The sequence below is a fragment of the Ornithodoros turicata genome, chromosome 5 (assembly GCF_037126465.1).
Source record: "Ornithodoros turicata isolate Travis chromosome 5, ASM3712646v1, whole genome shotgun sequence".
Lineage (NCBI taxonomy): Eukaryota > Metazoa > Arthropoda > Arachnida > Ixodida > Argasidae > Ornithodoros > Ornithodoros turicata.
In genome coordinates, this window is record NC_088205.1 from 74,717,739 (window position 1) to 74,733,577 (window position 15,839).

At 44.3% G+C, this 15,839-nt stretch overlaps 1 protein-coding gene across 1 annotated transcript in view; it reads left to right on the plus strand.

The window, feature by feature from the left end:
- LOC135396199 (corticotropin-releasing factor receptor 1-like) overlaps nucleotides 1–15,839 on the plus strand; it is a 199,342-nt gene that overhangs the window by 140,746 nt on the left and 42,757 nt on the right. The window contains exons 4-5 of the mRNA XM_064627223.1: nucleotides 634–743; nucleotides 3,653–3,785. Of these exons, the coding sequence (XP_064483293.1) occupies nucleotides 634–743; nucleotides 3,653–3,785 (243 nt within the window). The remainder of the gene's footprint in view (nucleotides 1–633; nucleotides 744–3,652; nucleotides 3,786–15,839) is intronic.

Here is a 15,839-nt window from a genome sequence, read left to right on the forward strand (position 1 = left end):
ATTGTATTAATAATAATAACCGAATAACAAACTGTGGTATACCCGTTAGGGTATATGCCAGTTAGGGTATGTGCTACAGGTTTATACAATTTCGGTACAGGAATTGTTCGCATGATGTGACAGCGAGTCATAGAATAGCACAGAATAGAATAGAAAAAAGAAAAAAGAAAAAAATGGAAACAGCGAGCATAGATGTAAAGATTCAGCTATCGCTGTAATAGCTTTCGCTGAGACACACGCGCATGAGTTCATGTTTTTTTTTGTGTGTGTGTGTGTGTTTTTTTCTCTCTCTCTCTGCTTTTCTCCTTTATTTCTTTCGAGCACCTACGCCTCCTTTTCTACAACCCTCTCGGACTCCTACCCCACCTTAATCAAAAGTAACTTACGACTATAAAGTGAAACCCCTGTAGCATTTGGCAACATGAAAAACAGGGGGGGGGGGGGGCGAGATAGAGAAACATGGAGATGCAGACTCCATTAGTGTAACGCTCTCTACATTACAGTTGAAATTCTTTTCATGACATGCTTTGGAAGCCCCGCTTTTTATTTCCCTATATAAGTTTAAGTTTATTTCCCTATATATTATTTCCCTATAAGTTTATTTCCCTATATGAGTTCATTTTCTACTTTCAGACTTCAGGAATGTCCCACGTGTCGCTCGCTGTCACTTACATCTTCATCATCTTCTCTTTCGTATCTCTCGTCTTTCTCTCAGCGTCTGTTTTCATCTTCTGCTACTTCAGGTGAGGAACACTAATCGCGAAAGCTACGTACGTGTTCCGTACGCTTCTCCATTTCGTGCTGAGCGCGTCGAACGAAAAGTTAAAATTGCATACTACACAGAAAATGAAATAAAAAGTCGGGATGAAGCTTTTCAAGTGGAAGGCCAGGCTTGAAAGAAGGTTCCAGACATCAAGGAAACGTGATTAATGATCATTCACACGTGTGCATTACCGAGACCAGAAAAAGAACGTCCCGTCGAAAGATACGGGCGTCACTTCAGAAGTTTAAAAAAAAAAACATGTTGTCTGTTCTGAAAAATGTGACACAATATACCCCACATAAACAACAACAATAGTTCCGGTGTTGAACTATACGTGCTATTTTATGTATGAACTGCTCTTGCTACATTTTCCTAGTTCTGCCTTTGTATGTTCTTTCCATGTGTATGAGTATGGGCAGATGTGTGATTCGTTGCACACTGTATGCGGGGCCGTATAACTGCACCCGCATGATCGGACGTTCAATTAAATTTAACGCTATTGTAACAGGTTTAATTCTCTTCTCTGAGATTGAGTGATCAATTGGTAAAAGAAAACAAAATGAAGACGTTAGTCCCAAACCACTCAGGACTGACTATTCCAGGACGCGTTATTTAGGGATCATTATATATAAAACGAATGAACGGAAAGGAGGGTGGGGAAAAAAAACAAGAAAGGGAAACCTATACAAATATCTACACTTTGTGAGGCACACATGTCCAGACGCGAATGCTAAAAACTCAATGAAGTGCGAAAGTGAGAAAAACTCAATGCAGCAAAAACAAACAAACAAACAAACAAACAAAGGCGTCACAGAGTGTCAAAGAGGTCCGTCGAGAGGAGAAATTGCACAAGGGCGCATGGCAGGCAGGAGTTGATTTCCAGGCCAGCACCCAATAACCCTTTCGGTGAAATATGGGCGACTATACAGGCGGGCCAGCGGTGACACAGGGGTACGACGGTGTTTACTGTACCTTGGGCAGTCTTGGGGTATGTGATCCATGTCTTCAACTACAGCACACAGAACGCGCAGTTAATGGGGAAGAAACTCTGCCGAGCTTAAACAATAGTCGGCCGCTATATGGCACGTTGAGACGTTGCCTGTGGATGAGTGCGATGTGATGGGTCGAGAAAGCGCTGACGGCATATAAAAACGGAGATCTGGGATCTTCTCGGAGATGTGACATACATCTGGGTTGAATTCTTGGTAGCTACTGATAAGGGCAATAATTTGATGAGGCAGTCGCTGGTTTGTTTATTCTTCACTATTTGGTATCTTCCAACTCTCAACGAGAGGAGTTTCATGCCTACCAAAATATGTGTAAGACGTTATCGATGTTATTCGCTTTCCCCTTTCCGCTATATCTTGTCCGCGTACCTCCAGATAGATGGTTTATCTATTTCATTTCCTGTGGGAGAAATTGACAAAAAAAAAAATCCTGCGCGCAAGATGATATTCGCTCCGGTTAACATACCCTGGCAACCTAATGGAGATAGAAGAGTATTGAAAAAAGAAAGAAAACAGTTACAAATAAAAAAAAATGGGTCTCGGATATGAAATTTCATTGCACTTCGCTATGTTAGAAAGGTACTCCCAGGTTTCCATAAATGCGATGCATGGCGAGATTAAGGACATCGCACGTTGCTGCTAAGGACATCTGCTCGTGTGTTTTGTTGTTGTTGTTGTTTTCGTTTGTTATTCTACGGGAGCTTTGTACGGCTGGTGAGGTTTTGTGAGGAAGGTGTAATCATACTTGACCATGGCGTCACACAAGATGGACTTTACGAACCATGAGTGAGTTACTGTAAAAAAGGCGGTTTGCCGAAACGATAGAAATGGAATTGTTCACCACCCTATTTTTCTGTTATTTGCCTCGTATACGTTTCTTCATAGCATCCAGGCACATTGTAAGAACTGTGAAAAACCGAGGAAAAGAAATCGAAATAGCAGAGTGTAGCTGGCCGCGGAAACGCAAGACGCGTACTGTGATGAAACCGCAGAAAAAAACTATGGAGGGAGACTCAGAAAATCACGTGGAAGGTGACATCACCCATAGGGGGAGCTTGTTTCTTGTACTTGAGAACAACCACGAAAATTCGGAAGTGATGTCGCTGCGAAGAGCAGTACGATTCCAGTTAAAGTGTCTGTCACCCCACATGCTGGGTACCTTTGTAAACATCAGACAATAAAAGGTGCAAATACCGTCATCATGTTAGCAGGCCTTTCGAGATATTCCTTCGACGCGACATTCCTTCGGAGGTGACACTTGCTTGTTCGAAGAGCAGAGCTTGGTCGAAGGGTTCTCGGGATTTCGTGGGAGAGGTGTTTCCTGTATAGACTGAAAGCAGGTATAGCATCTAGCCAGGTAGCATTCTATTTTTTACTTCTTCATTTATAAGTTTAAATGTCGCTCGTTTTCACGAAAAACAATTGTCTATTGAGTGGTTATTGCGTTTCACAAGACGACATAAATGCACACATGCGAGAGTCGGAAACCACATGAAATGTCTTGAGGGAAAAAAAACTTGCTGCAGAGCAGCTAAAGCCTCTCTAGCGTGCATTAGCTTCGAAAAGGCAAGACCATCACTCCGCAGGTCCGGCGAACTTTGGTCTCCGTTTTCATTTGCTGCCTCATGCTATCTAAAAGACTATTAGCGATGAAAACATCGATACGGTCCAAATCATATTCACACATGGTGCGAGAACTTAGAAACAGCAAATGAACGATGAATACGATTAGGGTAAAGGCTTGGACGGTACGACCTACAAAATGGCGTCCGCTGGCGACTGTGGCGCCCTACTGCGAGTGACGCCATGTGAATAACCCTTATGACAACTAACAGTATGCGAGATGACGTTTCATCATTATGACTACGTTGTTTTCTTACAGATCTCTTCAATGCTCACGCACCAGGGTGCACCAGAACCTTGTTCTTGCGCTGATGATCCATTCAGTGATGGTAGTGGTGCTTTATCTTCCAATTGTTCTTCATTCTGACGAGCCAACTCCATTCGCACCTATCGTAAGTGATCTTAGGCCCTTGATATTGATTTGAGAGATGGTTTTGTCACTGTGTCAGTAATGATTATACAGTAAAACGTTTCTCCGTTCATCTTTAAACGGTCTCTCCTACGAAAACTGCTAACAGTAACGGATATTTATATTGCGTGTCTTTACGAATGAGAGAACCAGCAATCCAGAAGATGTGGGTTCGAGTCCTACAGCTGGCTAACCTTTTCAGTGACTTTCATCTTTCATCGTTTACGAATGAGCCTTCACGAACATGGCTTTTGGTAACTCGTCGAACTGCCTCTCGTGTATTGAAGTAGAGAACACTGAACAGATAGAGGATCTAACGTAATGACCTCAGAACCGTCTTGGAAAGATTGGACCACCGTCCTCTAGGCTTAGTGAAGCTCCTCGGAAAATGACCGAGGGATCTTAGACAGCGTGCGACAGCTACTTTAATCACATTCCTTGTGGACATTGCAGCGCCTCTATCTTTTTAGACAGTTACTGGCTGATTTTTATTAGTGACTTTTAGACTGATTTTTATTTTCAAGTGTTTTGGAGTAGCCAGCTCAGCTCCTGTGTTTTGTAAGAGCCACCGTCTCCATATTCGTCTTTCTTAATTCCAACCCAAACTCTATGCACGAACAACTGCACGTGTACTACATACAGAGATGCGAATGCCTCCGTAAACAAACACAGAAAAATTGGGAGCGAACCGGAATTCTGGGTAGTTTTCGCGCGTCGGGAAAATGTTCCAAACAACAACAACAACTTTATTTTGAGATGGAGAGTAAGGAGGTTCATCGCCAGGGGGCGATACTCTACCCCATTGCTGGTGGGGATGTGGGGAATAAAATAACGAGCCCCTTCACAATAACGATCCAAGTCCGATGGTGTCCAGAAATGTCAAAAGAGCTTTGAGCGCTGATCGTTGCTGGGCTGGATTCGGCCAGGGACCAAGTGATTTCGATAGGGAGAAGGGGCGAGAGTCCAGCTGTCTAAGAGGCTCGGAGAGTGCAGTTCGGGAAGGTTGGTAGTGGGGGCAATGAAGGAGAATGTGCTCCAGATCCTCAAGAGCACCACAGTGGCAGCAGGTGGGAGAGTCTAACTTGTCTCAAGCGGTAACGCCACTGAGCTGTAAAGGCCACATCGAGTCGCATTCGGTGAATTAATGCAGCATCTTGACGAGAGGTGTTTCGTGGCATGCGGAAAGCGATCGTTGGATCAACTCTGCTCAACATAGATGGGGGGAGAATATCGGTTGTCCATTGGCAAAATTTTCCAATATTTCCAATCGAGGAAATAAAAACCATAAAGTTATGGCAAAATATAATGCGTAAACGCGGCGAAAATATTGAGTAAACGGATTTGTGCCTCTTGAGCTGGATCAAATAAAAATTCAAACCTGAATGAATTTTAAAAATTCCGCTATTCCTACTCGCAGTCGTTAAATTTTGTATATGCGTACCGAACAAATAATATATGTACCGCCGTTTTGTGCACAACATCGGATTAGTTGGCACGCTTATTTTGTACATGCTACACAGCATGAACAAAGGATGGGGAACGATAGCTGATGAGAGTTTTAAAGGTTCCGTGTTGGCGCCGCGAAGCAACTGTGGCTATGAGTGTCGTACAGACGTGGACAGATGGAGAGAGGACAGCAGGAAGAGTTCTAAACAATGCGTCAACTTTTGACCACAACTTATACCTGGCCATAACTCTGTAAAGTAGAACAACAACAACAACAATAAATCATGGGAAAATGATGATGGCTTGGGATGTAAAACAGAAATTGAACCTGCATTGTTGTGTGTGTGTGTTGTTGTTTTTTTTTCTTCTTTTTTCACGCAGCAACTTGTACAAAATAAGATCGCGTTAACATTCACCACGTGAATTTCTTAGGGTGTTAAATGGAACGAAAACACCCAGTGTCAGCCTTCTTCCACCAATCTCCGGAGAGCGCCGCAAAGCGAAATTGGAAAAATATTGCGCAAAGATATGGAATATACGTTCGGTTCCTTCACGGACAAGTTCCGGAAAAAAAGTTCCGACGTAAACACCGGAAAACCAATTACACTTTTCCGTTCCTATTGTTGATGGAGATCGGAAAAAGAGAAAGGAGTAATCGAAGCACTGTTTTTCATTTCCTTTATAAAGTCAAAAAATATCAGCGCACGTCATTTTTCATTTGGTAGATGCTTGCAGGTAATGTTAGGTTAACGTTCACAATAACCGGCTACCTATACACAAGGTGAGGTTAGACTGGGTTAGGTGATGTTAGGACAAACTACATCCCGTACACTCAGAAACGCACGCAGATTATCGATTGGAATCATATTCTACAATGACCAAGTATCCGTGTGCATATTGTATTATTACAGCTGCACGGAAATGGCGGCAATTGGTACGAACTTAAACATACCAGCAGCGCCCTAAAGACGAGGACACAAGGAAAGATAAACAACGAAGTGTTTGTCTATCTTGATGTTGATGAAAAAAAAATGATAGGGATAAAAAATAATAGGGAGAAGTGTTTGTCTACCTTTCCTTGTCACAGTCACGTTCCCGGATGCGCCAGGTACGATAACTTGTATCCACAGGATTCCGTCTTCGTTTTTCTTCTTCTTCTGCATAATTTAGAAAGTACAAGCCATGAAATCGAGTGTGCGGAAATAAAAAGCGAGGAAGCAAAAATATCAGGGGACGTGATGAGCTACAATGATGGCCCCTGAGCTATAGAACTTGGTGTCCGCTTCAATGTCCTTCAAATATTGAGGTACAGCGCGAAACGCTCGTCGCTTGAATTTTGGATTTCACGGCCCTAGAATTTTGGCCACGCTTAAAGGGCGGTCGTCCAGCGCTGCCAACTGAGGCGGCGACGTGCTAGGATGTAACTGGGATGAAACTAGGATGTGCTCAACATCCTCTACAGCTCCACACGCAGAGCAGTTTGTTTGGGGTGGCTGCTTTCCTGAGCGTTGCGTAAAATACGACCAATGTAGACTACGGGTGACATCGTGATTGCCAAGCTTGGATTTGATAACTTCCTTTATTGTATCGTTTTCGCCCGCTGTGTTCTTTCTTATGTACTAAAACGACAAAGGAAGCAGTTAGGCTGTCGCCCTGCAATGTAACGTGCACTTGATAATTTACGTGACTGACGAGTAGCGTCCTCTAAACCGTTATCTCTAGCTGCTTCCGATCGCTATAAGTAGCTAACGCCCGGTACTGTCTAGTCTGTCTATGTAGTACAGTGCAGGACAAAAGTACACGGAACGCGCTTAAACGAATTCGTTCCTCAGAGCTAGCAGCGAATAGTACCGAACGGACTTGCAAACATGTGACTGGGTTACCTAAGCACACGTCTGTAAGTCCGTCCGGTCCCATCCGCTGCTAGCGTGTAGTGTCCCGTCAAATTGGCGAGTCAAAAATCGCGACACGTCAAAATCGGGATACGTGAATATCGCGACTAAGCCATATGCAAGGTGTCCCAGCGAAAATACTCCAGGGGTTAAAATAAAGACTGAGAGACTGACTAAGGTTAGGTCAGGAGAGCCTTTCACGTATTTCACTCGTTGGAGAGTGGGTCAGTTCATGTGGAGTATGCACCCGTCGGGACTGACCAAGGTTTGGTCAGGAGAGTCTTTTACGTCTCACAGGCTGCATGATGGAGAACAGAGAGATAATTAAATCCCATTGATGGCCCAGAATGCACTAGAAAAACAAGAAAAAGTAAAGAAAAACACAAGAAGAAACTCTAAAATGTACAGAGATGTCCGTACACTGCCGCCGTGTCGCGATTTTGACGTGTCGCGATTTTTTGACTCGCGGCTTTGACGAAGCACCCTAGCGTGTCACCCTGAGGAAGGAATGCGCTGGAGCGTGTTCCGTAAACTTTTGTCCAGCACTTTATACCATCACTATACAGGTCGTTAGTAGAACACACAGCTGTACGCGACAGTTTCTATCGCGCATACGCGCACACATAGCGTGCTTACGCCCTAACATTTGCGCAAACTGGTGGCGCTCGCGCGGGAACATTTTTCAAGTCTCAGTTGGTGTCCGCGCTCTACTGCACGCATTCGAGATTATATTCAGTCAAGCGCGAGCTTAAACGGCGATGTCCGCGTAAGCTGTCCTCTGGTGACGCTCAAACAGTCTAGCTCAGCGGTTCACACTCAGTAATCTATGTATGATTAAGTGATTCCATCATGCTTTTCTTTTACGTATATAATCAATCAATCAACCCATCATGCTCTTCCTTTACCCTTCTGCTACTATGAACGAGCAACATTTAACGAATAACTGAATTAGAGCTAGAGTTGCGCGACCCAATTGTTAAACATCGTCGCAGTTACCAATTAGAATACAGCTTGCTATGTTACCGCAAATGTTACTTTTGTTTTACGGCAGGCTTATTACTACCAATGTTTTAGCGTGTGCGAATAATAAACGCGTAAATGTACAACAAAAACGTCCGTAATATTTCGGATGTCATTTCTTTCTAGCACGTTTACCCCATCGAATCAAAAACGAATGTTTCCAATCTTCACTAGAGCACACTTCATGGACCGTTCAACGCGTTTACTCAATGTGCAGAGTAACATTGAAGCTGTGGAAAAGTTCTATCGTCTGATTCTGATCGTAACTTCATCTCCTGCAAGCAAAAGACGCACTGGGATGTTATACATATAGCACAACCTGTTCCTGCGGGGGTCTGCTGTTTACGAAATCCCCACTTCATCGTCAGGATCTAATTATTATTGTTGTTTACGACCGAACTAAGTCGTCACCTTACGGCACTTTAGACCTCTTTGATTCCTTTCCTTCTCTCGTTATCTCTGTTTTGTATGCATTCCACTTTGTCAGATCCAGTCGTACACTTCCTTCCACATTACTATATTTCGCTCTGCGTGCTTCTAGAAATTAGCTTCGAGGAATGTAAACGTAATGTTATTGCTCCTTTGCCGGTACCAGTAAACGACCTCGCACCGATATCAAGTGTGTCCCGATTGTTCTCCCAAGGGGGGACAGACGGTCCCTTCTTCGTGACTGTGCTGCCTCCTCATCCGTCGAACAATGGCGTCGGGATGTCCCGGTCAGTACCATACTGGGAATTGTGGACCCAACATTCTCGTGTCGCTTACGGACATCTTTACCGCGCGTCATTAAGTCCCTCCTACATCGCCTACGGCTGAATGTTGCCCTTACGCCGTACTACCGTTACCAGATAGGATGTGCGAGTAGTCCCTTGTGTCCGGAGTGTGGTGTGCCAGCGACCGCGGACCACGTGATCATCGCATGTGCCACTTATAGGAGGGAGCGTCACTTGTTGGCAAACGACTTTGCGCGGATTCACAGCCGACCCCTTGACCTCAGACTCATTTTGGGACCATGGGACACACGAAAGCAGATGCCCGTCTTGCGACCCTTCATGAAATTCCTGCAAACTACCGGCCTGATCGACTCTCTCTAAAACCCTGTCAGCATCTTCAGCATCATCCTCATCACCATCCTTCCTCTCATTGTTCCCCAATAGCCATGGGGTAACGTTCTGCTCAATGAGCGGAAGTCATCCCCATATCATCGTCATCATGTATTTCTCTCTCTCTCTCTCGCACCGATATAATCCCGCTGTACAGTTGTGTACAAACGGACTAGCGTTCTCTGTTCTGAGTGCGCACGGAAAGCTAAGTTTGGCGCTGCCACTACCGTGTCCTTCGCTGGGGTTTATTGATATTGCGGTCGTTGTTGTGGACAGAGCGGGCAGCGGATAACTGGTACGATATAGCTGGAAGACAACGCCATAAAACACCAGAATACGAGCGTATAGCATAGAAGCGCTGCCAGGTCGAAATGAACAACAGATACCGCTGGATTAAAGTAATAGCTCGTCGCATTATTAAAGGAACGCCAATACCACGGAAAGCTAATGAACATTATGTTCCGCTCAACCTAAAATGAAAAATTAAATATGAAACATCATGTCTGCGTCGCGGTGTCTGACCTTTCAGCAATACGAAAGTCACTGTATGCTCTCAACCGTCACGGTGGCCACCAGTACTCTTTGTAAACACATTGAAGATTAATCTCAGTATGGCTGCAGAGATGTCGCCCTGTTTGTTTAAGGTACGCTGCGAGAGCCAACTACGCAATAAGAAATGACGTCACTCGGATTTCTGGACCTTTTATCATCGTCCCTCTAACGGAACACGATGGCAAGTAATTGTTCTGAGGCCGGAACATACAAAGGAACAAACACAACATAAGCCTCAAGATGCCTGGGGACATGAACAGTTGAAAAAAACATGGCGTTGAGGAGCAGTGGAATTGGTCAAGGCGCTGAGATGCGTGGTTCAAATACCGCCGCTGTCTGGTTTTTTCGACCATATTTCCACCATTTTGTGCCATATTTCAACTGTTCTAAAGGAAAGTTGCGAGCGTTGCTGATAATTCCTGTAAAGGGTGCTCCGTCACACTATCACGCTGCATGTGAAAACGCCGTCTTTAAGTCATAGCCATAACACTCGAAGTCTGAGAAAATGTTGCGATGATGAAAGCATATGTATCCACCATAATCTTAAGCGTGGCCACATGGCCAGAGAAGCTCGTGCATCAAACTCAGTCGGCTCAGAATAATTTCCCTTGAGCTGCGATATTAATATCCGCACACGTCACAGAAACTCCAAGTGGTATTCTGCACCATCAATAATAAGCAGCGGAATGCGAATTGCAGCTCTTTCAAGAGTACTTTTTCTGCACTCTTTCTCTCTTCCTTCTTTTTCTTTCTTATTTTTTTTCTGCAACGCACATTTCCCCAGAGGTCAATAATTCTGAACGAACAGCAAGCAACGAATGGAAGATAGCAGAAAGTACATGCATTGTTTTCGGCGGTGCTTTAAAAAATATGTGCTGAGTCATGTACGCGCGTACGCACCCACCCACGTACCTTGGGAGGGCCTCAATATTCCCGGTTGCGAAATTCTCTATCTCGAAATTCGTGGAAATTCTAGAAATTATCGAAACAAAGAAAATGCTCTATTGGTTCGTAAGATGGTGCAGCCGTATTCAAGAATCCGACTAATTAACCGCTCAGCGTCACGAGAATTCTGTCTGTCTGTCGAAGTCGTCTTAGCGAATGATGATGATGATGATGATGATGATGATGATGATTGATTGATTATTTAAAAGAAAACCAGGGAGAAATTGAACTTGTCTCCTGACTAGTTCTGCTACTGTTTTAGCGAATGAAAGCCACATTGTAGCGGCCGTTAGGCTAAGCAGGACGTACACGCATAAACAGCCATATTTGTTAGTTTAATTTCGAGTTAGTCCTAGTTCGGTGTTTGCATTTTTTTTTTTTTTTTTGTCCAGGTTAGTCGAAGTTCGCTATTGGCATTTTTCCGCACGCAACTGTGCGTTTTAGGCAGCTTATTTTCAATCGGACGACCACGAAACATTTATTTTGTGCAGTACATTTTACAACAAGGATTTCGATCCCCGTATTTCTAGGTACACCCCGCACGCTCACGATGCTGCACGTTGCGCATGCGCAATAGAAACAGACAGAAAGCTGACATTTATTTTTACGGGCAGTCATTAATATTTCCAACGGTTCATTTTTAGGATTGTTGCAGTGTCACGCACGCCATTAGGGGATTCGCCGTCCTTTCTGGCTGACTTTTCCTGTCAAAATAAATAGATCCCCCCCCCCCCTCGGGGATTATAAGTCGCAGGTCTTCCCGTGAAGTTTCCCGATAGCAGATGTCGAGTGTGCAAGGAGAGTCAAGTCCGAGATGAATTGTATTACACTAAAAAACAACAAAAACAACAATGAAGCTTTCATATGTACAAGCTTTCGAGTGGTGAACCACGCTTCATCACGAGAAAGTTTGTACATATTAAACTTAGAAAGTTTCAGTGTTGTTTTGTGAGTGGTCATACCTGAAGTTTGCCCCTGTACTTCTACTAGGGGGCTAAGATGGAAATAATTGCATTCCAGGGAATTAAAAGTTGTAATTACGCCCTAGTTGACTCGTTTTTCTCTTACAGTATACGGTTACACCCCAAGTACTCACGTTCTGAAATCTGGGTACAGTAATACCATATCGTTCTGCGACAGGTCCCCGTTGGAGATTCCTACTTGACTCCATATGGTATTATGACACCAGGTCCTACATGATGAAGGAACCTACATAGAAATAGGATCCTGTCACATGGCCGGCGTGCAGTACCGTATACGGAGGTTTCTAAAGGATTACAAGATTGTGGCAAAGGCTACGCAATCGCTAGAAGGGCCTATGGGTACTCTTCTTCCTGAAACCATTTTTTTGGGAACGGTATCTATCGAAGAAATCTCCGAGTAAAACTGGTTGTAAAATGCACTTGAATAACGTTGTGCGTGTTGTATATGTTCTTTCTCTGTGCCTCGTCTGCGAGCGCTAAGCTTCTGGATTGGATTGGATTGGAAAAAGAACGAAAAATATGGAGACGTTAGTCCCGACCCAGTCAGAACTGGCTGCTCCAAAACGCGCTAAGCTTCTCTTTGGTTTTGAAACATGCCGCCTGACGTATAAAGAAATAAGCCAGCAGAAATGAGTTTACATCCACACACGACACAGTGGGCCAGGCGACGGGATATTCCGAACAGCAGGCGCCTCAATTTTATTTCGAACAGAGCCCACACAATGGTAGGCTTGAAAATGGATTTGAATGAGAAAAGAACTTCATCCCCTTCATTATTATTTTTTTTTTTACAATAGTGTAGCGGCAGCTCACTGTGCGCGTATGACGCGGTATGCTGATTGTGCGAGATAGGGAACAAGTTCAGGAAATCCGAGAGCAGAGTTCAGCCCCTACAAAGCAGCGTCGTATTTTCCTCGCGTAAAGATTCTGCGGCAATGGATTTGGGGTGCCGCGCGTCGGGCGTGCAGTGCACGAAAGATTAAATTTGCGTTAAATGAGTGCAAAAATTTATTCTCGCGGAATAAAAGATGTTACCTTGACATGAACACAAAAGGAACAGGATTCATACGGTTTCAATTCGGAGGCCCTGTAAAGGCTATCAGTGCTTCACAGGATCCTTCTGAAGCCATTGTTTATCTTGCCATTGCAAGATTAGGTAACAGATATACGATATAATTGTTTTAGCAAGAAAGAAACGCGAACCAAAGTAGTGACTCCTTCGGAGTAGAAAAATTGTAATATTGCGTAAACAAGGAGAAATGGCCGAGACATGCCTCACAATTAGGGACGGCACGACTCTGAATTCGGGAAAATATACGTATATATATAATATTGCATTCGTTGCTTCGACTAGGAGGCTTGTAGAAAAATAAAAAGGGTATGTTCAAATGCGACCTTGCACAGCCAATTGCCTAATTCAGCGAGATAATTTATTCTTTTAGAAACGCTTAAAACTAAGATCCGTACCTCCCACACTTATTTCTGGGCCGTCTGCATTCGAAATTCATTCACATTCCCCTCTTGTGCAAAATAACCTGGACCGAGGGGGGGGGGGGGGGGCGGAAACACCATGCGTCCAGATTTCTTTCTGACGAATGCACGCCCTACAATCTTGTCGTCTGACAAGATATGGGGCAGAACACAGAGAGTACGAAGAAAGAAAAGCGCTTTCCGCGAATAGAAATCCACAATTTACCATTCCAAAAGTCCCAAAGGAAGGCCTTAGGTACAATATATCACGCTCTTTATGTGCCGTGCGCGGCATAAGATAGGCTAGCTTATTCGTGGTGAACTATATATAGTCCCCAAGCACTCCCCTTTGTATGGCTGTGGAGCAGTGTGTGACAAAAAGAAAAAAAAAAGAGAAGAGGGAGAGGGAAACCTGCAATGAGTTTGAGGGCAGATAACTCTTCTGCATGTTTTTAATTTTTCTTTACGCATCAACTCCAACATACGTAACCTGAAAAACTTTTTTTCTTGTTTGAAAATGATTTTTTTGTTTTGTTTTTTTTACACCTGTTCCGTCAGAGGTATCCGGGGAGGAGGTCGTCGTAAAGTTTAATATTTCCAAAGGCGAGCTAGAATGCCATTCAACTTGGAAGAGCTACTCGAACAAACGACAGCGCAGCCACCGAGGGGGAACAGGGCTGCTCTCGATAAAGCACCAATGACATCGTCAAATTAGAATGAAAGGAGGGAGGAGGGACAGACTAAATGAAGAGCTAGGGCAGCAAGGAATGCGGGAAGAAGCCCTAAAGTGAAAGAGGTGAACGAGAACGGTGACGCTTCCGCCTTGAGTACCTCATCTCTCAAAAGTCTGAGAAAAAAAATTAGGGGCACGTCAGACGGCTGGAATTTCCCCAATCAAGGCGAGCAGCGTGCTCGATACAAATTTAAGGACTTTCCTGTACTTTTCGCGAAAGTCAGGAAAATTAAAGGTAGTATCCGGACAAAAAAACGCAGTTGAACTGAAGGTGCGATCGAAATAGTGGGTGCCTGAAATACGTGTAACCGGAATATTTCGTTTTGATACAGTCGGAAACATTGGAAAACGAATTTAATCGGATTTTGCAGCCGGCTGCGCGCTCCCGGCTGAATTCAGGAAACCGTGTGCTGCCGACGTCACCGGAGTCGGTTATAATGGCATGCTATCCGTCACAAAATGCGATCTTCCGACTCGCTATCTGCTGCCGAACAGTCGCTAGAAACATCTGCGTTCATGATTTCGATGGTATCGGATCGCAACCAGCCCGGCGCCGCCGCCAGCTGAGCGATTGGGTGGTGGTGGTGGTGATGGTGGTGGTGGTGGTTATGGTGGTGGTGGCGGTGATGGTGGTGGTGGCGGTGATGGTGGTGGTGGTGGTGAAAGCGATTGGGAATCTCGCCGGCAGTGCCAATTACGTCATCGAAATGGGCGAATCAGGGAAGGGTCGTTTCAACCGAAAGCTTTCACTTGGTTTCGAATTCGACGTTTTTGATGTTTTATGAAAAAAAAACACGAACGAATTTTGCGAAACTTTTTTAGTGTTTTCTTCTCGGAAGGCATCTCCAGGGGGATATCACATTAACCTTATAACTCCGGCTTCCTCGCGGACAGCGCCTTTAAAACTCCCTTCCATTTCTACACGTCGTCGATGGGTTACTTTGCCAATGTTTTCCGCAGAGGGGTATCACTGTCGCGTCTTGGCAACAACAACAACAACAACAACAATTATATTCTGAGGATGAAGTGGGGAGGTTTTCCCACTCTAGGAGTGGAACGCTACCCCATAGATAGGGTGTCTAATATGAGTGATGACAAGGATGAGCGATGACGATGATGAGAGATGACGGTGATGACCGGAGCGGCGATGGCGATCCTGATCGTGATGGTGGCTTGGCAAGCTCTTAAAAGACCATAGGGTAAATAATAGCGTATGTGTTTGTAAGTGCTCAAACGTCGCCATACCAGCGCTGGACAGAAGCTGTCTAGTGCTGGTATGGCGACGTTTGAGCAGTGAAAAAACCCGTTTACTCGTAATGCCGTAGTTAAACGAAAGATGCAACCTATTTGTTTTTTATAATGTCTTATCTAACACCCCTTTTTGCTGACTTTTCTCCATATGTCCACAGCACTGACAGTCACAGTAGAGACGACATTGGGAAAATAACTCATATTGCAAAGACGCCTGTATATATCTACATGGCGAATACGTGTACGACGTCCTGTCTATGCACTAAGCGTGTACTGACATAGAGTGTCAACTGACATGGGTGACATTTTTTCTTTTTACCTTTCCTTACTTGGCGACGTCGTGTCACATGCTGTTTTGCACAACGAACATGTAAAGCTTGACAATAGCGTGACGGTTGAAAAGAAGCATGCGTAAAAGATGTCAATGTCAATTTCAATGGAAATATGGGATGTCCGCGGGTATATATATATATATATATATATATATATATATTATATAACTCAAGCTCAACTCCGACTGGAGGGAACCGGTCTAAATAGCACCAGCCAAATCGTAAAACATTACGAAGGAAACGTGCGATGTAAGGTACATGCAAAGAAGGTATTTGGCTTGAAAAGTTCGCTCCTGCATTTCCTTTGTGT